This window comes from Candoia aspera, chromosome 4 (assembly GCF_035149785.1).
Source record: "Candoia aspera isolate rCanAsp1 chromosome 4, rCanAsp1.hap2, whole genome shotgun sequence".
In the NCBI taxonomy this organism is placed as follows: Eukaryota; Metazoa; Chordata; class Lepidosauria; order Squamata; family Boidae; genus Candoia; species Candoia aspera.
The window spans coordinates 1,685,287-1,709,389 of record NC_086156.1 but is presented as its reverse complement, the minus strand read 5'-3'; the positions used below and the strand labels follow the sequence as shown (position 1 = coordinate 1,709,389).

Sequence of the window (24,103 nt, the reverse complement as noted above, 5' to 3'; positions counted from 1 at the left end):
ACCTTCTGGATGGAAGAGAATACCAAGCCTGGCATAAACACGAGCGTTGGGAAAGGGTCAGATTCAAGAACATTTATAAAACCAACTACTGGGACGTCTGGTTTTTTTAGAAACAACGGGAGGCTTCCTGCTGGCCGGCAGAATCCCTTTGGAGAGAACGCGCTGTGGTCTGCCTGGGATGAAAGAAGCCATCCCCAGCCCCCATCTGTTTTCTGTGCCAGCATTCCCCAACCTCAGCCACTTTAAGATGTGTGGACTCCAACTCCCAGAATTCCCCAGCCAGCCTGGGGAATTCTGGGGGTTGGAGTCCACACATCTTACAGTTGCTGAGGTTGAGGGACGCTGTTCTACGTCACTGCAATCTGCACGGACCAGAAGGGACTTTTTAATGAAGTTCGCAAATGTTTTAGGGAGAGTTGAGGTAGCACCATATCTGCTTTTAAAATTCAGTTTTCCAGCCCCCCCCCCCCAAAAAAAAGACGAAGTATGAAATGCTGGTTCTTGCCTTCGGCTGGTACCAAGGCACGCAACTGTTTGAAGGAGCTGCTGGGTGGGCTGTGCTAACTCTCACGTTGGATGTGCAGGTTTGAGCAAATGCTGGGCCAAACCCTCTTCTCACAGACATAGGTTTGTCTGGAAGGGGGGTTCAGCTGCAAACAGCACATACAACACGCATGAAAATGAGTGCTCCCCGCATGGTGAACGATCAGCCGGAGGGCCCCAAGCGATACGGATGACAGAACCATGGCAGATCTTCTCAGCGACTCTTGTAACTAACTGACGCAGCGGGAGATCCTGGCTTCGAGGAAACTGCATCATCAGCCATTGTTTACACACCACAATGATGGGCTCCACGCAGGAAAGCCTGTTATGACTTAGTGCAGTGGGCAAAGGACAGCAAGGAGGTCAGACAGTGACTGGCAAAGCCCGCATGGGCCAGCTTTGTTTACGGCTGAATGCGTTTGGGGATCCGGCCACCGGAGGGGAAAAAGCAGCCATTGGCTGGGGTGTATTTTCTTTGCTCCTGAGGTCTTAACCCTGTTTTAACCTCTCCCGATGCAAATAATAAAGGCAACTGTGGGCATTGCCTCTTGGTGATACCCTGAGAGGTGGGAAGTGGCACGCCTTCAGTGCAGGGGGGGAAGGCCCCGCAGGGAATCGGAAGGCCAGTAAACGCTCATCGGCTTCCTCCATAACCATCATTACTTAAAATCAGCCAAGACATTAACAAGTGGGTCTTCTTACTTAGTTAAAGTATACAAGCAAAGCTTCAGAGCAAAACCCAGCACCGGTTTGAGGCTCATGAACGCAGCTACGTCTCTGGCTGGGACGGTGCGGCCTCTCTGCATTCCACAGCGTCCCTTCCAGATGGGATCCAAAGCCTTGCACACCCTGAATAGATATTAATGCAGCTGAAAATGAGAAAGCGTGTATCTTCCTCGCAAAGACCAAGACAGCTGAAGGGGACAGAAGGTACGCACAGTCTGCATCTGGAAGGTACGCAGCTGGGGCCGGCGGGTTTACGCTTTCCGCAGCTGGCAAGCCCAACCTTGTTGGTGTCATCAGCTCTAAACAGCAGGAGGCACTTTGCTGTCTCTACAACTTGATGAGTGCCAGAGCAAGTGTACAAGGGCAGAGCTGATAGTATTTGCTAAACAGGAAAGAAGAAAACTCGCAGCCAGACTAAGCTTATCAGGAAATCCGGACGAGAGATGGGAAGGGTCACGTCCTTCTCAAAGGCGGAAGACCAGGCGGAGCCCGGTAGCCCCTTTTCCGACTCTGATGCCTTTTAGTAACATCTGTGAGTCGGAAAAGGGGCCGCCAGGCTCCCTCTGATTTTCAGCCACTGTAGACTAACACGGCTCTCCTCCTGGCTCCAGAATCCAACAGAAGCAACCTCGAAAACGAGCGGGCCACAGCCCCCCAGAACTGTCGGAACAAATCAAGGGAGAAGTACGGACGGGGCAGGCGCCAGGGTTGCTCCAGCAAGGTCAGTTCAGGGGGAGAATTCGCTCCTGCAAGTAGCCATGTGAGGCCCAGCAGCCTTCCAGGCCTGCCTCTCCTTACTGAAAACCCCGCCACAGCTCTGCCCCCCATTTTTTGAACTGCCAGTCTGCAGACCAGAAGCTCGACACCATTAAAATAATCCCGCTATCTTGCAAGGCAAGACAAAGTGGCTGATCAGGAAGATCTAGGTGTGCGACTAGGTGGGGAACAGGGAGCCTGGCAAAAGAGCGATGTAAGTGGCTGGGGAGCGGATCCCAAGGCTAAGCCCCTGGACAGGAGAGAAGCGCGCTTCGGAGACCCCCTCAGGCAAATTCCCCAGCGCCCCAGAACAAACAGCTTCGGACAGTTTATTTCAATCACCTCCACGCCGAAAGTCACAGCAGCTCCACAGCTCCACGACCCCCGGCCTGCAGTTCCATCAAGGATCAAGATGCTGGCGCGGGGGGGGCACCTCGTTTTAAAGCTTCATATTAAATATTAAATACTCTCGTTTTAGCCATACATTACTTTGTCAAGAAAGACAAAAATGTCAGCAGAACAGCCCAGTGCTTCCTCTCCCGAAACGGGGAATCCGACGGGCTGCGCGCCTCCTTGTCAAGGCTGTGGGGGGGGTGTCCCGTTGGCAGCATCTAGAGCAGCTGGTCGCCCCCCTCTCCTTCCTTCCAAGGCGCCCAACACCAGGCAGGGCCGACGTTTCCGAGTTTCATGTTTTTCTTTAAATAAAAAAAGCTTGCTTTCGGTCTGAGTAGAGAAGCCCGCCAGAAAGGCCACCGGGAGCTTTTGCCAAAGTCTTCCACGGTTCTTAGAGAAGGGAGTCGTCCGTGCAGCCGCCTTCTAGTCCGTATCGGAATTCCTGCAGGTTGGAGACGCCGTAGAAATGGACGAAAGCCGCGGCCACCACCAGGACGTGGAAGATCTGGTGTGACTGGAACTGCGGGAACACAAAGGGGCCTTTCAAGACTGAGGGGACCATGGCTGCAAGCGCCCCGTTTTGGCCCAACAGAGCCGCTGGCTGGCCCTGCCCTGCCCGGTCCCAAGCCCGGGTGGCGCGTTTATGGATTCTGGATGCTGCCTCCCGAGCTACCAGCATGTTCCTGGGGGGAGCGATTTAAAAACGCTTGGCTGCGGAGGCATCGAGAAGGGGGGCCCCAAACAGTCAAGATGGTGGCCATGACTGCGAGATCAAAGCCTTGCCCCTTACATGCCGCAACACACGCAAAAAGCGGGCAGGGTTTTAATCATGGTTGCAACCACCATCTTGTCTTTTTCTGACATCCCTGTCTGGGTTCAGTCTGGTAGTACCACTTTCGTCCCCAGAGAAGAAATCTGTTTTATGTTTCCCTGTGATCTGTTCGATGATACCCAGTATGGGAGAAGAGAGAGTGACAAGTGACCCCTCAATTTCCTGCAGGCTGGGACCCCTCCGGATGCGTTGGACTACAAGTCCCAACACTGCTGTGTTGGCTGGGGATTCTGGGAGTTGTGGGCCAGCCTTTTCTGGATGAAGGTCCAGATCAGGGGGAAGAGTCCATCAACAGGAGGAGGGCACAGTCAGTTTTAAAAGGCAGTTTTTAAAGAAGGGAAGCCGTCAAGCTATCGGTTCAGGTGTTCTCACTCTAGAGCAGTGTTTCTCAGCCTTGGCAACTTTCAGATGTGTGGACTTCAACTCCCAGAATTCCCCAGCCAGCAGACTTGTGTGGACTTCAACTCCCAGAATTCATGTGGGCTAGGGAATTCTGGGAATTGAAGTCCACACATCTTAAAGTCGCTAAGGTTGCAAAACCCTGCTCTAGTGGATTTAACTGGCTCCCTTGCAGCAATCCACTCAGCTTGGCTTCTGGCGAGCAGGGCCTCCACCCCTCAAAATCTCTGCCAGTTCCAGCAGCCGTGAGGCCCTCCCACGGACACACTCACCCAGATGTCGAACTTGCCCGGAAAGAACCGTTCGGGAATGCGGGCCGCGTAGAGCCCAGCCCCAGTGATGTACATCACGGCCATGAGGAAGAACCAGCCCATCTGGCCCATGGTGGTGGCCTTCGCAAAGCCTTCCGCAACGGTGAAGTGCATGGTGGGCACCACGCCGCTCAGGCCCAGGCCAAGGAAGACCCCTGGGGAAGGAACCAAGACGCCCCGTCAGCCTCCAGAAGGGAGGCTCCGGGACCCGGCAAGCCGTCCCCTTGAACGGTGGAGCACGGAGCAGGCTCCCTTCGCAGAGGAAAGCATAAATAAAATTTGTAGCAAGGGAGGAGGAACCCAAAAACAGAACCCTAACTCACAGAAGAATCCCTTCCACATCCAAGCTGGCCAATCTCCACATGCGCAACAGTCAGAGGAATATAAGGAGTATAATATAAATATACTGGATTCTCCAGCTTTTGCTCCTCAGTCCCGGCTGCACAAGAGCCTCTGGATCGTGAGCTTTGGAGACCCGGCCACGCTTGGGCTCCGTTAATTCCAGGTGCAGCTGCACAGAAGCTGAAGTTCATCTTCCCCAGACCTATTTCCTTACGACGATCATCCGCTATGCTTGCTCAGGTGGAAAATTTCTTCTGTCCTCCTTTCTAAAAATACCAAATCTTGACCGCAGTCCCAAGTTACTGGGAATCCATTTCCCAGGAACGTTCATCTGGGACCATCTCAGCCCTTTCCCAGCTGCAACTTGCTCTTCCAAACAGAATTTTGCCCTCTATCACCCCCACGGCTCCCTTTCTGAAGTCTTCGCTTCAGCCGGCCTTCTCCAACCCCGGCCGCCTCCGGAGGGCTAGAACGACTCCCCAGAATTCCCCCCGGCCAGCACAGCCATTGCTGGGAATTCTGGGAGTTGGGGGAAGGCTGATTTCTCCCAGGCGTCCCCTTCTAGGCGCAACGTTACCCGCTTCGCCCCCTTCAGAGAAAGCCATCTGACCTGCCCGGGTCTGCCGGTGCTTCGGAGTGGCGAACCGGTCCCACTGGGCCACGATGATGGCGGAGATGCCCAGGACGCAGACAATGGAGAGGTAGATCAGTCGGGGCTGGGGAGAACAGTAGAAGCAGTAATACAGCCACGGCACAAAGCTCCCCATGATCAGCAGGGCGATTCCGGAGTAGTCCAGCCTGGGGGAGCCAACACCACAGGGAGAGCAGGTCTCAGCACCACGAGGGGCAGAGTCCGACAGGGGTATCGGCGAGGAACGGCATCCTGGGACTGCCCCCAAAAACAGACCAAGGAGGGCATGAGGTTCGGGGCAGCCTGACCTCAGATTGGCCCCTCTGGCCCCCGGGTGAAGCACGCCTCGCGCGACCTCATCCGCCCCCCCATCTCCCCTGACGGCTCCTCCTGCCTTCCTGCTAGGGGGGCGGGGCAAGCCTGCAGGGGCAGAAGGCAGCCCCCGCTGCGCCCCGTTTCGGCTTTTGGGCTTCCTTCGCAGCTCCCCTCTGGCCGACCCGCCCTCTCCCACAACCGCTCCTCTCGTTCCAAGGGGAGGGAGAGGAACACGGAGCCAGGGAACATTCTTCAAGGGGAAATTCTCCTCCGGTGGGAAACACCCAACTTGGGACAGGGCATGCGTGGGGGCGAAGGCCAAATACCTGGGGAGATCTCTGAATAGGAGTTGAGCTGCCCTGGAATTGGGGTCCATGTTGCTTTCTTGGCAGCGGGGCAAAACTACCGTGCACACACCTTCTTCCCCAAGGTTTTTCTAGCTTCAAGGCTAGCCAGCTCCCAGATGACCTGCTATTATCATTCCATTAGAGCAGTGTTTTTCAAACTTGCAACTTTAAGATGTGTGGACTTCAACTCCCAGAATTCCCCAGCCAGCATGAAGTTAAAGTTAAAGTTGCCAAGTTTGAAAAACACTGCATTAGACAAAGCTGGCAAGCCACTACCCCCTGCTTGGATGATCTCTGAGTAAAATTTTTAGAGGAAACGTCTGGAAGTGACATGATTTGCGGGGTGGGTGGGTAATGATCTTTTGCAGGGCGTAGGAGGCCAAGTAGGAGAGAATGAAATAAAGGTCCCTCTGTGTGTAACAACAGGGTCCGGGAGAGAGAACGGGGTCATCCAAGGTTCTTCGCAGGGCAAAATCAGCCGAGAAGGGTCTGCCTACCTGGTGTTGCCCCTATTCCTATTCTTCCAGCTTCCTGCCTACCAACTAAGCAAGCATGGAGGGGGAAAAAAAACCTGCATATTTCTTCCAGGGTTATTTATCTGACACTCAAGGCAGAACAGAGGGGAAAAATAATCAGAAAAAGAAGATCAGTAAATCAAAGCCTGAATAATTTTTCCCAGCCACAGCGGCTGGAACAGAACATTCAGATGTGTGCATCCCTATGGGCCGATTTGGCTGAAACTTCTCCAGCTTTAGGTGCTGTGAAAGATTAAGAAACACACAAGTGTGCACACACACACACGCAGGGCTGCTCCCAACCAGGCCCATTCCTCCCCGCCCCACTTACTTGGAGAAGGTCCGCGACACCTTTTCCGAATGACAGTAGACCGTGTGGAAAAGCCAGGAGAAGCTGAGGCACAGGACGGCCCCCAGGAAAAACATGCCGAAGACCACCTTCTCCTGCAGAGGGGCCAGGAAGTACATATTTGGCCGCAGCATGGTCAGGACTAGAGGAACAGCACAAAGCCTGTTTGGGAAGAGAACCCAGGCAGAGTCGGCCCAGAGGCAGGGAAGGCCTTTGTGCAAATGCAGGGGAGGGGATGAAGAGGCTCCCCATCTTTGGGGCAGCGCATGGACGATGGTGGAGCAGAAGAAACGAAAGGGCGAGCAGTCAAACGGGATGCTTTCTTGGCGTTCTTCAATTTTTATTTATTATTATTAATTAAAGAGATTTATATGGCCGCCCAGCTCCCTCACGGTGACTCTGGGTGGCTTACACAAACACAACCCCAAATACAAAACCCACGGCACCCCCACCCCCCTGGCAGCAACAACACATTCAAAGGAACCACCGGATGGGCTCCGCATCACCCCGACGCCCCCAGGCCCGCTGGCAAAGCCGTGTCTTCAGGGCCTTTCGGAAGAGCATTAAGGTGGGGGCCAGTCTTATCTCCGCAGGGGTGGTGTTCCACAGGCAGGGAGCCACCACGGAGAAGGCCCTTCTTCTTGGTCCCACTAGGTAAGGCTTCCTCAACCTTGGCAACTCTAAGCTGTGCGGACTTCAACTCCCAGAATTCCCCAGCCAGCAAACCTGGCTGGCTGGGGAATTCTGGGAGTTGAAGTCCGCACAGCTTAGAGTTGCCAAGGTTGAGGAAGCCTGCACTAGATGGACCTCCTTAACAGAGGGGACCTGTAACAGACACCGCCTCCCTGATTTGGTGGGTGGGGTAGATGTAACTGGGGAAGAGCGATCCTTCAAACGATCTGGCCCCGAGCCATGCAGATCCCTTCCTAGAATGGGGCTGGATGCAGTTCGCTCCTAAGGGTTTCCTTTCCATCGATCCTTCTCCTCCCGGCGGGTTGGAAGTGCTGTCGGGCACTACGGGGGTTCTGGGCCTGGCCTCTTTCTCCCTCTCGCCACCCTGGCCGGCTCCCGAGGTGACGAGCTGCCAATCAACGGGCAGAACCGCCAACACAGCCACCAACAGGCAACGCTGGGGAGGAAGCCACGCTTCCCTGCTGACCCGTTTTGCAAGCTACGACTGGCATTTAGCAAAACGCTCTCTCGGCAGAAGTCACGGCGGGGGTGGGGGGGGGGTGGGATCCTGAGCAGGCTAGTGGCTTGCCTTATCACCCAACTTTGGGAATTGGCATTTAAAAGGGTTTCCTCTGAGAACTGCGTGGGTCCGCTTTGGAGGTGGCATAAGCTTGCATCTGTTACGGATGGCAGCTAGTCCCCAAGACTGTCACTAAGACCATGGCTTTCTGCGAATGAATGTTAGGAATGGCGACCCATGGCTGTTAACAGTTACTTTATTCGGGGGGGGGGGGGCGGTGTTGCACAGGAGATACGAAGACCAGAGTCGCTTAGTGCGATGGGTGGCTATAGAAATGTGATTGATTGATAGGTAAATGGAACGCTTTGCAAGAGGGCTTCCTGACGGCTCCAATTCTCTCTCTTTCATGATTTTTCTTTTAACCTTGGGCATTTGTTATCTGTTGGCTTAATTTTACTGTTGGTGTTAAGGTCAGCCCTGCGAGGTGGACCAGACCAGGAAGCTGACTCCACAGGAAGACTAGAATTATACAGGTCTGCCTCTGCTTTCCCCCCCCCCTTTTTATACCCCAGGGAGTCAGGGGGAGCCAGTCTCAGAGTCTTTGTAATACTTCCCCACCTCCCTCGGAACGCACATTTCTGCCCTCGCTGTTGTCTCATCCATCCAGCTTCGGAATGCCTTCCCCAAGGTCATCTCCACGCTCCCTACATTTAATTCCTGTACACCGCTGCGAACCATTGCCTTGAGATGGGTGGCTATATAAGCCGTTTCTATAAACAAGTAAACGAAATGACCACAGTCTGGAACTTTTTCCCAGGGCCACACAAACCGAGAGCAGAAATAACGGGCAGAGGTTCAGCTACCTAGATTTCCTTTCACGTAAAAGGAAAAACTTCCGGATAGTAAGATCGGTACAGGAGTGGAGCAGCCTGCCTACCGAGGTCGTGGGTTCTGACTCTGGAGGTATTCAGGAAGATGCTGGATGGACACTTCTCGAAGATGGCTTACGTGGCTTTCCTGCAGACCGCAGAGGGTTGGAGCAGGTGATCTCTGAGGTCCTTCCAGCTCCCTTCTAATGATCCTATGTGCTTTGACTGTCGTACTTAAGACCAACCAACCGCACGAATGGGTCAGCCTTTGGGTATATCATGGACTAGCACCTTTAGCACAAGGGGGAACATCCAATCCAGCAGTCATAACACACACAACGGTCTAAGTTGGCACTATCTCCCCCTCCTCTCTCACCAGCCCCATCTCCCCGTTTACCACTACAGGTTGCAACTAATGCACCCTCTACGGCTAAGATTTGGGACAGCTCTCTCTAATCTACTTTACAGCCATCCCAGTGGCATCAAGCATGGCCCTCCACAGCAGGCGGTTTTTCTGAAAGACAGGAGCAAGCCGTTTGGTAAAGTGTCACCGCAGCAGCCAACGCCAAAAGCAATTTCACCTTCCTGGGCGAGGAGCAGCTGAAAAGCAACGTACTCCCAGCCAGTTTAAGGTCTGCAGCAGGGGAAGTGATACCGTTGCAGCTGGTGCTGAGTCACGTGGCAACTCATGAGGCTGGCCAAACGCTTTAATCCACCAGGCTGTGCTCTCTTGCCTTCCTCGGCCAGCAAAACGTTAAGGCAACAGCGTGTCACAAAAGGAAGGTCAACGCAACTGGGTCGGATAGAGCAGCTTCATCCGAGGGGGCTGCGCTTTGCGTAAAATCCACAGAGCAGGTCGTCCAGCCCTAGCAGCCCCCTCCCTCCGGAAACTGCCCCCGCTTAAAAATCCAAACTATACAGGAATGCAACGGAAACCAAGAGGATAACGCTTGAAAGCAAGGTGGCGGTGCAGAAGCAAGCACATTAAAAGAAAATGAGATCACCGCCGATGGAACTGATTGAGCACAGACCCAGAGCATCTGGAAATCAAAAGGAAGGCTGAACTTGAAAGCATAATCTCTTGAACACCTTGGAAGACAGCGCCACTGCTGGATCAAGGGGGGTCAGAAAGGGCCATGACGGTGGCCACAGCCCCCTGCCTCAAGCCCTGCCCCTTTCTGGTGAGCTCAGCCTACCTCACAGGGTTGTTGGGGGGATAAAACTAAGGCAGGAGACCTATGTAGGCAGTCTAAAGGCCCTGCAAGGGAGGCAGGAAAGGCATAAATCTGAGAAAGGAAAGGAAAGGAAAGGAAAGGAAAGGAAAGGAAAGGAAAGGAAAGGAAGGAAGGAAGGAAGGAAGGGGAAGAAAGTAAAGGGAGGGAGGGAGGAAAGAAACAGAGAGAAGAGAAGGAAAGGAAAGGAGGAATAGGAAGGAAGGAGAGAGAAAGAAAGAGAGGAAGGAAGGAAGGGGAAGAAAGGTAAAGGGAGGGAGGGAGGGAGGGAAGAGAGAGAGAGAAGGAAAGGAAAGGAAAGGAAAGGAAAGGAAAGGAAAGGAAAGGAAAGGAAAGGGAGAGGAAGGAAGGAAGGAAGGAAGGAAGGGGAAGAAAGTAAAGGGAGGGAGGGAGGGAAGAGAGAGAGAGGAGAGAAGGAAAGGAAAGGAAAGGAAAGGAAAGGAAAGGAGGAATAGGAAGGAAGGAGAGAGAAAGAAAGAGAGGAAGGAAGGGGAAGAAAGGTAAAGGGAGGGAGGGAGGGAGGGAAGAGAGAGAGAGGAGAGAAGGAAAGGAAAGGAAAGGAAAGGGAGAGGAAGGAAGGAAGGAAGGAAGGAAGGGGAAGAAAGTAAAGGGAGGGAGGGAGGAAAGAGAGAGAGAAGAGAAGGAAAGGAAAGGAGGAATAGGAAGGAAGGAGAGAGAAAGAAGAGAGGTAGGAAGGAAGAGGAAGAAAGGTAAAGGGAGGGAGGGAGGAAAGAAAGAGAGAGAAGGAAAGGAAAGGAAAGGAAAGGAAAGGAAAGGAAAGGAAAGGAAAGGAAAGGAAAGGAAAGGAAAGGAAAGGGAGAGGAAGGAAGGAAGGAAGGAAGGAAGGGGAAAAAAGTAAAGGGAGGAGGGAGGAAAGAAAGAGAGAGAAGAGAAGGAAAGGAAAGGAGGAATAGGAAGGAAGGAGAGAGAAGAAAGAGAGAGAAGGAAAGGAAAGGAAAGGAAAGGAAAGGAAAGGAAAGGAAAGGAAAGGAAAGGGAGAGGAAGGAAGGAAGGAAGGAAGGAAGGAAGGAAGGGGAAGAAAGTAAAGGGAGGGAGGGAGGAAAGAAAGAGAGAGAAGGAAAGGAAAGGAAGGAAAGGAAAGGAAAGGAAAGGAAAGGAAAGGAAAGGAAAGGGAGAGGAAGGAAGGAAGGAAGGAAGGAAGGAAGGAAGGAAGGAAGGAAGGGGAAGAAAGTAAAGGAGGGAGGAGGAAAGAGAGAGAGAAGAGAAGGAAAGGAAAGGAGGAATAGGAAGGAAGGAGAGAGAAAGAAAGAGAGGTAGGAAGGAAGAGGAAGAAAGGTAAAGGGAGGAGGGAGGAAAGAGAGAGAGAGAAGGAAAGGAAAGGAAAGGAAAGGAAAGGAAAGGAAAGGAAAGGAAAGGAAAGGAAAGGAAAGGAGATAGGAAGGAAGGAGAGAGAAAGAAAGAGAGGAAGGAAGGGGAAGAAAGGTAAAGGGAGGGAGGGAGGGAGGGAAGAGAGAGAGAGGAGAGAAGGAAAGGAAAGGAAAGGAAAGGAAAGGAAAGGAAAGGAAAGGAAAGGAAAGGAAAGGGAGAGGAAGGAAGGAAGAAGGAAGGAAGGGAAGGGGAAGAAAGTAAAGGGAGGGAGGGAGGAAAGAGAGAGAGAAGAGAAGGAAAGGAAAGGAGGAATAGGAAGGAAGGAGAGAGAAAGAAAGAGAGGTAGGAAGGAAGAGGAAGAAAGGTAAAGGGAGGGAGGGAGGAAAGAGAGAGAGAAGAGAAGAGAAGGAAAGGAAAGGAAAGGAAAGGAAGGAAAGGAAAGGAAAGGAAAGGAAAGGAAAGGAAAGGAAAGGAAAGGAAAGGGAGAGGAAGGAAGGAAGGAAGGAAGGAAGGGGAAGAAAGTAAAGGGAGGGAGGGAGGAAAGAGAGAGAGAAGAGAAGGAAAGGAAAGGAGGAATAGGAAGGAAGGAGAGAGAAAGAAAGAGAGGAAGGAAGGGGAAGAAAGGTAAAGGGAGGGAGGGAGGGAGGGAAGAGAGAGAGAGGAGAGAAGGAAAGGAAAGGAAGGAAAGGAAAGGGAGAGGAAGGAAGGAAGGAAGGAAGGTAGGATGGGGAAGAAAGTAAAGGGAGGGAGGGAGGAAAGAAGAGAGAGAAGAGAGGAAAGGAAAGGAGGAATAGGAAGGAAGGAGAGAGAAAGAAAGAGAGGTAGGAAGGAAGAGGAAGAAGGTAAAGGGAGGGAGGGAGGAAAGAGAGAGAGAGAAGGAAGGAAAGGAAAGGAAAGGAAAGGAAAGGAAAGGAAGGAGGAATAGGAAGGAAGGAGAGAGAAAGAAAGAGAGGAAGGAAGGGGAAGAAAGGTAAAGGGAGGGAGGGAGGGAGGGAAGAGAGAGAGAGGAGAGAAGGAAAGGAAAGGAAAGAAAGGAAAGGAAGGAAGGAAAGGAAAGGAAAGGAAAGGAAAGGAAAGGGAGAGGAAGGAAGGAAGGAAGGAAGGAAGGGGAAGAAAGTAAAGGGAGGGAGGGGGAGGAAAGAGAGAGAGAGAGAAGGAAAGAAAGGAGGGAATAGGAAGGAAGGAGAGAGAAAGAAAGAGAGGTAGGAAGGAAGAGGACGAAAGTAAAGGGAGGGAGGGAGGAAAGAGAGAGAGAAGAGAAGAGAAGGAAAGGAAAGGAAAGAAAGGAAAGGAAAGGAAAGGAAAGGAAAGGAAAGGAAAGGGAGAGGAAGGAAGGAAGGAAGGAAGGAAGGGGGAAGAAAGTAAAGGGAGGGAGGGAGGAAAGAGAGAGAGAAGAGAAGGAAAGGAAAGGAGGAATAGGAAGGAAGGAGAGAGAAAGAAAGAGAGGAAGGAAGGGGAAGAAAGGTAAAGGGAGGGAGGGAGGGAGGGAAGAGAGAGAGAGGAGAGAAGGAAAGGAAAGGAAAGGAAAGGAAAGGGAGAGGAAGGAAGGAAGGAAGGAAGGAAGGAAGGGGAAGAAAGTAAAGGGAGGGAGGGAGGAAAGAAAGAGAGAGAAGAGAAGGAAAGGAAAGGAGGAATAGGAAGGAAGGAGAGAGAAAGAAAGAGAGGTGGAAGGAAGAGGAAGAAAGGTAAAGGGAGGGAGGGAGGAAAGAGAGAGAGAGAAGGAAAGGAAAGGAAAGGAAAGGAAAGGAAAGGAAGGAAAGGGAGAGGAAGGAAGGAAGGAAGGAAGGAAGGAAGGGGAAGAAAGTAAAGGGAGGGAGGGAGGAAAGAGAGAGAGAAGAGAAGGAAAGGAAAGAGGAAGGAAGGAAGGAGAGAGAAAGAAAGAGAGGTAGGAAGGAAGAGGAAGAAAGGTAAAGGGAGGGAGGAGGAAAGAAAGAGAGAGAAGGAAAGGAAAGGAAAGGAAAGGAAAGGAAAGGAAAGGAAAGGAAAGGAAAGGGAGAGGAAGGAGGAAGGAAGGAAGGAAGGGGAAGAAAGTAAAGGGAGGAGGGAGGGAAGAGAGAGAGAGGAGAGAAGGAAAGGAAAGGAAAGGAAAGGAAAGGAAAGGAAAGGAAAGGAAAGGAAGGAAAGGAAAGGAGAGAAGGAAGGAAGGAAGGAAGGAAGGGGAAAAAAGTAAAGGGAGGGAGGGAGAAAGAAAGAGAGAGAAGAGAAGGAAAGGAAAGGAGGAATAGGAAGAAGGAGAGAGAAAGAAAGAGAGAGAAGGAAAGGAAAGGAAAGGAAAGGAAAGGAAAGGGAGAGGAAGGAAGGAAGGAAGGAAGGAAGGAAGGGGAAGAAAGTAAAGGGACGGAGGGAGGAAAGAAAGAGAGAGAAGGAAAGGAAAGGAAAGGAAAGGAAAGGAAAGGAAAGGAAAGGAAAGGAAAGGGAGAGGAAGGAAGGAAGGAAGGAAGGAAGGAAGGAAGGAAGGGAAGAAAGTAAGGGAGGGAGGGAGGAAGAGAGAGAGAAGAGAAGGAAAGGAAAGGAGGAATAGGAAGGAAGGAGAGAGAAAGAAAGAGAGGTAGGAAGGAAGAGGGAAGAAAGGTAAAGGGAGGGAGGGAGGAAGAGAGAGAGAGAAGGAAAGAAGGAAAGGAAAGGAAAGGAAAGGAAAGGAAAGGAAAGGAGGAATAGGAAGGAAGGAGAGAGAAAGAAAGAGAGGAAGGAAGGGGAAGAAAGGTAAAGGGAGGGAGGGAGGGAGGGAAGAGAGAGAGAGGAGAGAAGGAAAGGAAAGAAAGGAAAGGAAGGAAAGGAAGGAAAGGAAAAGGAAAGGAAAGGGAAAGGAAAGGGAGAGGAAGGAAGGAAGGAAGGAAGGAAGGGGAAAGAAAGTAAAGGGAGGGAGGGAGGAAAGAGAGAGAGAAGAGAAGGAAGGAAAGGAGGAATAGGAAGGAAGGAGAGAGAAAGAAAGAGAGGTAGGAAGGAAGAGGAAGAAAGGTAAAGGGAGGGAGGGAGGAAAGAAGAGAGAGAGAAGAGAAGAGAAGGAAAGGAAAGGAAAGGAAAGGAAAGAAAGGAAAGAAAGGAAAGGAAAGGAAAGGGAGAGGAAGGAAGGAAGGAAGGAAGGAAGGGGAAGAAAGTAAAGGGAGGGAGGGAGGAAAGAGAGAGAGAAGAGAAGGAAAGGAAAGGAGGAATAGGAAGGAAGGAGAAGAGAAACGAAAGAGAGGAAGGAAAGGGGAAGAAAGGTAAAGGGAGGGAGGGAGGGAGGGAAGAGAGAGAGAGGAGAGAAGGAAAGGAAAGGAAAGGAAAGGAAAGGGAGAGGAAGGAAGGAAGGAAGGAAGGAAGGAAGGGGAAGAAAGTAAAGGGAGGGAGGGAGGAAAGAAAGAGAGAGAAGAGAAGGAAAGGAAAGGAGGAATAGGAAGGAAGGAGAGAGAAAGAAAGAGAGGTAGGAAGGAAGAGGAAGAAAGGTAAAGGGAGGGAGGGAGGAAAGAGAGAGAGGAGAAGGAAAGGAAAGGAAAGGAAAGGAAAGGAAGGAAAGGAAAGGAGGAATAGGAAGGAAGGAGAGAGAAAGAAAGAGAGGAAGGAAGGGGAAGAAAGGTAAAGGGAGGGAGGGAGGGAGGGAAGAGAGAGAGAGGAGAGAAGGAAAGGAAAGAAAGGAAAGGAAGGAAAGGAAAGGAAAGGAAAGGAAAGGAAAGGGAGAGGAAGGAAGGAAGGAAGGAAGGAAGGGAAAGAAAGGTAAGGGAGGGAGGGAGGAAAGAGAGAGAGAAGAGAAGGAAAGGAAAGGAGGAATAGGAAGGAGGAGAGAGAAAGAAAGAGAGGTAGGAAGGAAGAGGAAGAAAGGTAAAGGGAGGGAGGGAGGAAAGAGAGAGAGAAGAGAAGAGAAGGAAAGGAAAGGAAAGGAAGGAAAGGAAAGGAAAGGAAAGGGAGAGGAAGGGAAGGAAGGAAGGAAGGAAGGGGAAGAAAGTAAAGGGAGGGAGGGAGGAAGAGAGAGAGAAGAGAAGGAAAGGAAAGGAGGAATAGGAAGGAAGGAGAGAGAAAGAAAGAGAGGAAGGAAGGGGAAGAAAGGTAAAGGGAGGGAGGGAGGGAGGGAAGAGAGAGAGAGGAGAGAAGGAAAGGAAGGAAAGGAAAGAAAGGGAGAGGAAGGAAGGAAGGAAGGAAGGAAGGAAGGAAGGGGATGAAAGTTTTGGGTGGGGAGGGTGGAAAGAAAGAGAGAAGAGAAGGAAAGGAAAGGAGGAATAGAAGGAAGGAGAGAGAAAGAAAGCGAGGTAGAAGGAAGAGGAAAGAAAGGTAAAGGGAGGGAGGGGGAAAGAGAGAGAGAGAAGGAAAGGAAAGGAAAGGAAAGGAAAGGAAAGGAAGAAAGGAAAGGGAGAGGATGGAAGGAAGGAAGGAGGAAGGAAGGAAGGGGAAGAAAGTAAAGGGAGGGGGAGGAAAGAGAGAGAGAAGAGAAGGAAAGGAAGGAAAGGAAAGGAAAGGAAGGGAGAGGAAGGAAGGAAGGAAGGAAGGAAGGGAAGAAAGTAAAGGGAGGGAGGGAGGAAAGAAGAGAGAGAAGAGAAGGAAAGGAAAGGAGGAATAGGAAGGAAGGAGAGAGAAAGAAGAGAGGAAGGAAGGGGAAGAAAGGTAAGGGAGGGAGGAGGGAGGGAAGAGAGAGAGAGGAGAGAAGGAAGGAAAGGAAAGGAAAGGAAAGGGAGAGGAAGGAAGAAGGAAGGAAGGAAGGGGAAGAAAGTTAAAGGGAGGGAGGGAGGAAAGAAAGAGAGAGAAGAGAAGGAAAGGAAAGGAGGAATAGGAAGGAAGGAGAGAGAAAGAAAGAGAGGTAGGAAGGAAGAGGAAGAAAGGTAAAGGGAGGGAGGGAGGAAAGAGAGAGAGAGAAGGAAAGGAAAGGAAAGAAAGGAAAGGAAAGGAAAGGAAAGGAAAGGAAAGGGAGAGGAAGGAAGGAAGGAAGGAAGGAAGGAAGGGGAAGAAAGTAAAGGGAGGGAGGGAGGAAAGAAAGAGAGAGAGGAAAGGAAAGGAAAGGAAGGAAAGGAAAGGAGGAATAGGAAGGAAGGAGAGAGAAAGAAAGAGAGGTAGGAAGGAAGAGGAAGAAAGGTAAAGGGAGGGAGGGAGGAAAGAGAGAGAGAGAAGGAAAGGAAAGGAAAGGAAAGGAAAGGAAAGGAAAGGAAAGGAGGAATAGGAAGGAAGGAGAGAGAAAGAAAGAGAGGAAGGAAGGGGAAGAAAGGTAAAGGGAGGGAGGGAGGGAGGGAAGAGAGAGAGAGGAGAGAAGGAAAGGAAAGGAAAGGAAAGGAAAGGAAAGGAAAGGAAAGGAAAGGAAAGGAGGAATAGGAAGGAAGGAGAGAGAAAGAAAGAGAGGAAGGAAGGGGAAGAAAGGTAAAGGGAGGGAGGGAGGGAGGGAAGAGAGAGAGAGGAGAGAAGGAAAGGAAAGGAAAGGAAAGGAAAGGGAGAGGAAGGAAGGAAGGAAGGAAGGAAGGAAGGAAGGAAGGAAGGAAGGGAAGGAAGGGGAAGAAAGTAAAGGGAGGGAGGGAGGAAAGAGAGAGAGAAGAGAAGGAAAGGAAAGGAGGAAGGAAGGAAGGAGAGAGAAAGAAAGAGAGGTAGGAAGGAAGAGGAAGAAAGGTAAAGGGAGGGAGGGAGGAAAGAAAGAGAGAGAAGGAAAGGAAAGGAAAGGAAAGGAAAGGAAAGGAAAGGAAAGGGAGAGGAAGGGAGGAAGGAAGGAAGGAAGGGGAAGAAAGTAAAGGGAGGGAGGGAGGGAAGAGAGAGAGAGGAGAGAAGGAAAGGAAAGGAAAGGAAAGGAAAGGAGGAATAGGAAGGAAGGAGAGAGAAAGAAAGAGAGGAAGGAAGGGGAAGAAAGGTAAAGGGAGGGAGGGAGGGAGGGAAGAGAGAGAGAGAAGGAAAGGAAAGGAAAGATCCAAGACAAAGGAATGGAAGTTGTTGTGGCTGGAGAAAAGCCTTTGCAAATTTAAAAGGGATACAACTCAAATTTGAGTTATCCCGGTCGTACCCAGGCTCACATCCCACTTGCTGACACTGAAGCACCAAAGAAAGGAAAATCTCAGGGGGGAAAGGATTTGGGGGGTTGTTCTGGACAGTCTTACTGCAGCAGCCACAGACTGAGTACCTAGCAGATGTGTCCAGATGTTCCCCGTCTCGGTGTGGATGCGGAAGATGCTCCTGAAGCAGGCTCGGAAAGAGGGCATGGGGGGCCGATGGCCGTGCAGCAAGTAGTCGTTGTCCTTCAGCCAGTCGGGCAGGACGTCGTAGGGGATCACCCGCCACCGGCCTTCCCAGACCTGCAACACACGAGCCAGTGACTGCCCCCCAGCCCCGGGAGCAGGCCCCTCCCGGGACCCCGGCCCCTTGCGTCTCAGGGCCCCCGATCTCAGGACCCCCAGGAAAGGCTGAGCAATGGCGCACTTGTTCGCGGCCCGATACAGATCCCCACTCAACTCGAAGAGAAGACCAGGCACGGGGGTCTGGTCCGCCTCTGCCCCCGTCCTGAAACTAAGAGGATGCCCCCACTCCCCAGAGGAAGACTACAGAGAGGGAGATCCACTGGTACAGGCAGTCCTCGCTTAGCAACCACAATTGGGACTGGAATCTCAGTTGCTAAGCAAAGTGGTCATTAAGCGAATCTGACCCAATTGTACGACCTTTTTGTGGCAGTCATCAAGCAAATCACTGTGGGTGTTAAGCAAACCACGTGGCTGTTAAGCGAACCACATGGTTCCCTGTTGATTTTGCTTGCCAAAAGCCGGCCAGGAAGGTTGAAAATGGTGATCGTGTGACCGTGGGATGCTGTGACAGTCGTAAGTGTGAACCGGTTGCCAAGCACCCAGATCGTGGTAACGTGACCGTGGGGATGCTGCGATGGTCGTAAGTGTGAGGACAGGTCGGTTTTTCAGCTGGCATGGTAACAAGTCAGTTTTTCAGCACTGTCATAAGTCCAAACCGTCACTAAATGAATGGTTGTTAAGCGAGGACCACCTGTATTATAATCTCAGCAAATCTCTCCCATTTTAAAAGGTAAAATCTTTGGTGGTAGTGGTCAGCTAATTTTCTTTCCGGGCAAAGAGAATTACTCTAATTTTGGAAACACTCCAGGGCAGTGATGGCGAACTTATGGCACGCGTGCCAAAGGGGACACGCCACGTTTTGGGGGACACGCCAGCGTTTACCAACCCCCAACAACCATTCTCCCTGTCTGAGTCACCAAAGAAACTGAACAAACAAAAGGCAGGGTGACTCCTCCCCCCAGCTGTCTTCCCCCATCTCTGCCCTTTTTGCTGCCCAGAATCAGGTGGTATTTTTCTGTAAAGAATGAGTATGTAAAGAATGGTCTCTCTTTTGGGGGGGTGGGGGGGGTGGATGACGTGCCAGCAGAGTCAAGTTAGGCATTTTCCGGGTTTCTGATGCACCGAGCCCAACAGGCTTGCCGTCGCTGCTCTAGGTCTCAATGTTGGCTACCGCCTTTCTGGAACAGGCTGTCATTGGTGGATGGGAGGCTCGAACAGCCACATGGCGACCTCTGCTGCGCTGTAAAGACCCGGGGTTCTTTACGCAGCCGCTGACTCTGCCAGTACGGGAGCGGGCCTCCCCGCACACCGGTGCGGCGTCAGCCCGCCTTCTCCGGCTGTCCCCCGGCTGAAAGGCCCCGGCCTGGGGGTCTCAGGCTCGCTCCTGGTGGCAGCTGACCCTGCTCTGGCGACCCTAGCCCTAAAGTGGCCCCCCCGGGCCTGGCACCGTGCCCAGGCTGCGCCCTCCTGCAAGAAGGGAAGGTGCCCACCGAGCCCAGCGGGAGCCAGACACGCGCCTTGCTCCGGACAGGAAGCGGGAAGCATTACCTTGTAGACAAACTCCTCCATCTTTTCCATGGCGTGGTGAGCTTGCAACGGCAGGGTCAAGACCCTCACTTCCTCCTCCTCCTCCTCCTCCTCCTGGGCCGCTGGACATGGCTGGCACTGGGCCTGCAGAGGGAGCGGGCCTTTCAACACCTGAGTGTCTTGCAGGAACAGAAATCTTGAAAGCCTGACCGTGTTTTGCCTCTTAAACTCGAGGGCAGGGTTCCTCCACCTCAGCAACTTTAAGGTGTGTGGACTTCAACTCCCAGAATTCCCCAGCCAGCCAGGGCGTTATCGTGGAATCATATGACTTTCTTTCTGATTTTTTCCCCCCCGTTTCTTAGGCTCAAAACATGTTTGTGCCACTGCCACCACGTATTTTCTCCAGGGCCATTTCTGTGGCTCTGGACATTTCTGTTCTGTCTCATTCACTTGGAGCCCCAGGTGACGAGAAACAATTAAAACTGTAGTTAACAATAACACTACAGGAGGAGAGATGTGGCAGCATAAACGGTGTCTCTTTTCCTGGATTCGTTATTACAGAATGCCTGTTTAATTGATGAGAAATTCTCTTCTTTTCTACACACACATTACAAGTAGTCCTTGCTTAACAACCACAATTAAGTCGTTGTTGCATGAGATGGGCGGTGGAGAAATTTAATAAAATAAATAAATAAATGGGGGCTGGGATTTCGATTACTAAGTGAAGCAGTCATTAAGCGAATCCGACCTAATTTTATGACCCTTTTAGCAGCAGCCGTTAAGCAAAGCACGTGGTCGTTAAGCGAATCACGTGCTTCTCCATTGATTTTGCTAGCTAGAAGCTGGCCGGGAAGGTCGAAAATGGCAATCGTGATCGTGGGACTCTGCGACGGTCATAAATGTGAACCTATTGCCAAAATCATGATCACGTGACTGGGGAGAATGCTGCTACAGTCATAAGCACGAGGACCAGTCAGAAGTTGCTTTTTTCCCCAGCACCATCGTAAGTCTGAACTGTCACTAAACAAATGGTTGTTAAGTGAGGACTACCTGTAATCCTTTCCCTTTCTCTCTTTCTCTTAACTGCCATCTCGTTCCAGGTTCCCTTAACTTTATGGCACTTATCTTATAAAGAAGGGACCGGTTCAGGCTTTCCTTGATGTCGTCATCACATTTTGCCAAAAACCAGAAAAAAAGGCATGCTTTTGGGAGGAAGCGCCTTGGAGCAAGAGACTGGGCCAGGCATGTCGGGAGAGGCTGAAGGGTGGGGGAGAAGTGGCGATGCCCGAGGCACAGGCGCCCCTTCCCACTTGCCATAAGCTCAAAGATGTTGAAACGAAGATAATGCAGTAGGATCGCCTCAAGGGCGTGGGAGCTGGGCACGCCGCATTTGGCAAGCTGGCGAAAGGGTGCAAGCCTCCCCACGCAGGCGCACCCTCGTTCAGTGCTCTGATCCCAGACCTGCTGCAAACCAAGAGAGGGATTACAGCCAAGGCGTTTTCTTCGTTCAGTGAAGGAGGGCAACCCACACTGGCACACCAGCCTCTCTCCCTGGCTGAAACCCAGGAAACGCACCAGCAGCGAGCCGAGGCCAGAGAGAAAGGACGCATTCTCCTTTTCACCTAGTCCTCTCCCCCATAAGAGCAGCTCTGGGCCAAACGGAGGATCGCCGCGGCCAAACTTGATTCAGCTGTGTTTTTTGCACGGGAGAGAAAAGAGGGGAGGCTTGAAATGAAAGGAGAGGAGAAAACAAAACAGGAGGCTGGAGGCCAAATTCATTGGGTCTGCACCGCAACACAGACTGACTCCTGTTCTCAAGGTCACGCAGCTGCCCTTCCTTGGGTCTTCTCATGCGTGTCCCTGCTCAGAAAAGCTTACGAAAATATACAGGCCCCAGGAAAGGGGTCCTGAGGGGAAAGAGCAGATTAAAAACACTGGACCGAATGGCGTGCAAATGTCACAGAAGGCAAAACGGGGAGGATTTGCCACCCTTACCCCGCAGTTGTGCTTTTATGGCCAGCTCTACAAATCGGTAACAGAGCAAGCAGGGTTTAAAAAAAAAAAAAAAAAAAATGCAGATGCGACTCTGTAAATTTCTTAGGAAATCTGCACGCTCCCGTTGCTGGTGGGATAGTTTTGCCAAATCAGCCGTTTAAAGCAAAGGCGTTTGGCACTCTATGCTTAATGCCCAAGAACTATATTGGTGTATTAAAAGGGTGGATAACCTGACCTGTGTCCACTCCTTCAATATGCCAATATAGTAGACCAGTGTTCCTCAGCCTTGGCAGCTTGAAGATCTGGGGACCTCAACTCCCAGAATTCCCCAGCCAGCCATGCCCCAGGAAAGGGGTCCCCAGGGGAAAGAGCAGATTAAAAACATTCTGGGAGTTGAAGTCCACACATCTTCAAGCTGCCAAGGTTGAGAAACATTGCAGTACAAGTAGTCCTCGACTTACAACCACAATTGGGGCTGGAACTTCTATTGCTAAGCAAGGTGGCTGTTAAGTGAGTCGCACCCAATTTTACAACCTTTTTTACCGTGGCTGTTAAGTGAATCTTAACAATCGGCTGGGAAGGTTGCAAATGGCGATCACATGACCCCGGGATGCTGCAACCATCATATATACATGCTGGTTGCCAAGTGCCTGAATTTTGATGTGACCGCAGGGACGCTGTGACAGTCGCAAGTGTGAAGGCCTGCTGTAAGTCACATTTTTCAGCACTGTTGCTAAATGAGTGGTCGTAAGTCGAGGACTATCTGTGGACATTCTTCTCATACCAGGAAGCTCACAGGATTGATTTGATTCACCTCGTCTGTGAAAATAAAGAACATGTTGTGAGCTTTCTCCCTTTTTTGTGCATTCAAGTCAGTTTTTGACTCCTGGAGACTGCCTGGACAAGCCCCTGCAGTTTCCTTGGCAAGGTTTTTCAGAAGTGGTTTGCCATTGCCTCCTTTCTGGGGCCGAGAGGGAGGGACTGGCCCAACAGTGGCTTCGTGCCCGAGGCGGGACTAGAACGCAGGGTCTCCCGGTTTCTAGCCCGGTGCCTTAACCATGACCCCAAGCTTTCTTTCTCTCAACTGTACAAATAAGTTGAACAATTCATGCAGCACTGAAGACCCTTTTAAGGTGGAAAAAACAGCCCAGGACTCTTCTTTAAAAACTTCACAAAACATGGTGGCAAACGTGACAAACCTGAGGAAAGCTGAATCTACAGATGAGAAGGCCGGGCCACGACTGTGGCAGTAGAGGCAGCAGTTAGGGGCTGCAGGGTATTTATGCCTCCTTGGCAAGGACTCTGGAGAAAACATCCTAGGCCGAAGAGGGCAAAAATTCCCTGGGACGAGCTGGGAAGCTTTTTTCCATCACAAACTCAGACGCAACTTTTTGCAGAAGACAACAGAACGTGCCTGAAAGGGAGCATGCCTCAGTCGATCCTTTTGCCTCATCTAACTTCCAAAGGAACTGTTGCAAGCAGATTCAACACGCGGGTCTTTAACGCTGATTTCTGACACCTACAGCTGGAAAGCTACTTACGTTGGCTGAACTGGTCGCTCCCGGATCTCCCTTCTCCTCTAAGAGGGGTCCAAGCTCAGCCAGCTCCACGTCTTCTTGTTCCCTGCCGTTGCCTGTAGGCGCGCCTCCTGGACTGCCGGCCGATCCCTTGCGCGACGACATCTGGCCAGCATACAGGCACCGGGCCTTCTCCGTGGCAAAAGCTGGCAGGCTCCAGGCCCCGCTGGAATTCTCACCAGGAAGAACAAGTTATTTTCAGGACCAGTCGGACGGGAGGTCCCCCCACCCCACTGCAGACTCATCCTGACTGTTCTTTTTTGGCAAACAATGGCCTATGCTAAATACGCTTCCCTTCGTCCGTTTCATGAGCTCTAGCCGCTTGAAAGTATTTCAGTGATTCGTATGAGCGTAATGGTAAAAAGAAGGACTGAAGAAAAAGGATTTCTTTGCTTAGGGGCTAGGCATTATGGCACACGCCATCTAAAGGATGCACCCCCGTGGCGTAAAAGGGAAGGCCACATTTCCTAAGCTGCAGACTCAAACAAGCCATCTTCACGAGCACAATACTCTTTAAAACGGTCCCCCAATTAGTCTTCTTCAAGACTAATGAAAAGTCCTCAATGAATGAACTAAATAGCCACACCTTATTGCTCAATCTGTGATTTCCAGTCTCATATCCTACAGTACTCCGAAACTACTGAAGTCACGTCCCCAAGTTTAAGCTGCCTTCCCAATGGTTTAAAGAAGTTTTGGCAACAGAATACTTAAGGCTGGATCGTCATCAGTCAGAGGTGCTCTAGTGGAGCCAGCACTGAGAAGGGAGGTGGAGTAGATGACCTCTGGAGTCCCTTCCAACTTAAAAATGCGCTCCTAAGAAAGTGAACTGGCCTCGCACATTGCCTGCAAATGTACAGGCCGTTCCATTTGAGACCTCAAAGCGCTGTGGGCTCAGAGCCATTTACAGTCATTTATAGCCATTTACATTTACATTCACAAAACCAAGCTTTATAAAAGCCTACCACAGCGTTTCTCAAACTGGATGCCCTTCAGTTGTGTCAATTTCATTTCCTGGAATTTCCCAAAGAGCATGACCACGGCTGAGAATTCATTATTCATACAATCCTCTGTATACTGCCTGCCCTGCCCCATGAGCATGACACATCGGTTTGCCTACATGTTGCCCACTGATCCCATAAAAACAGAACCGCAACTGTAAAATAGTCTCTAGCCAAAAAGGCAGCCTGTTCATCATAATTGCCCTAAGCCTGGTGGAACAGGATCACCATCAGAGCCTCCTGGATGGGGAGCAGATTCCCACCCACCCAATGGCAATGCTGCCCCACAGGACGGAGGTACCCACCCAGAAGGATTGCCCCCAAGTCCCGGACCTCTTTATTCACATGGGATGGGGACCCTTTACGTCCCCTCTTGGAAAGAATGCAGGGGAAGCAGGTTCTACAAGTTCACACAACTGGCAGGGGTGTCCAGATTGGGGGAAGCAACCAATAAGACCATAATTTATCTGTAATTTGAAACTACAGGTAGTCCTCGCTTAACAACCATTTGTTTAGTGATGGTTCGGATTTATGACAATGCTGAAAAAACCAACCTATGACTGGTCCTCAAACTTATGCCCATCACAGTGTCCCTGGTGACTTGGGCGCTTGGCAGCCGGTTCGCATTTATGACTGTTGCAGCGTCCCGTGGTCATGTGATCGCCATTTTCGACCTTCCCAGCCAG

General features: G+C 51.2%; 1 protein-coding gene across 1 annotated transcript in view; it reads right to left on the bottom strand.

Annotated features, from left to right (window-relative positions):
* Nucleotides 1–2,340: 2,340 nt before the first annotated feature.
* Nucleotides 2,341–24,103, bottom strand: part of LOC134497540 (adiponectin receptor protein 1-like) — a 29,052-nt gene continuing 7,289 nt past the window's right edge. Inside the window, 8 exon segments of the mRNA XM_063303243.1 lie at nt 2,341–2,938; nt 3,922–4,115; nt 4,913–5,100; nt 6,442–6,604; nt 6,607–6,621; nt 17,146–17,317; nt 18,869–18,991; nt 22,384–22,585. Coding sequence (XP_063159313.1) covers nt 2,810–2,938; nt 3,922–4,115; nt 4,913–5,100; nt 6,442–6,604; nt 6,607–6,621; nt 17,146–17,317; nt 18,869–18,991; nt 22,384–22,524 — 1,125 coding nt within the window. The 5' untranslated portion in view covers nt 22,525–22,585 and the 3' untranslated portion in view covers nt 2,341–2,809.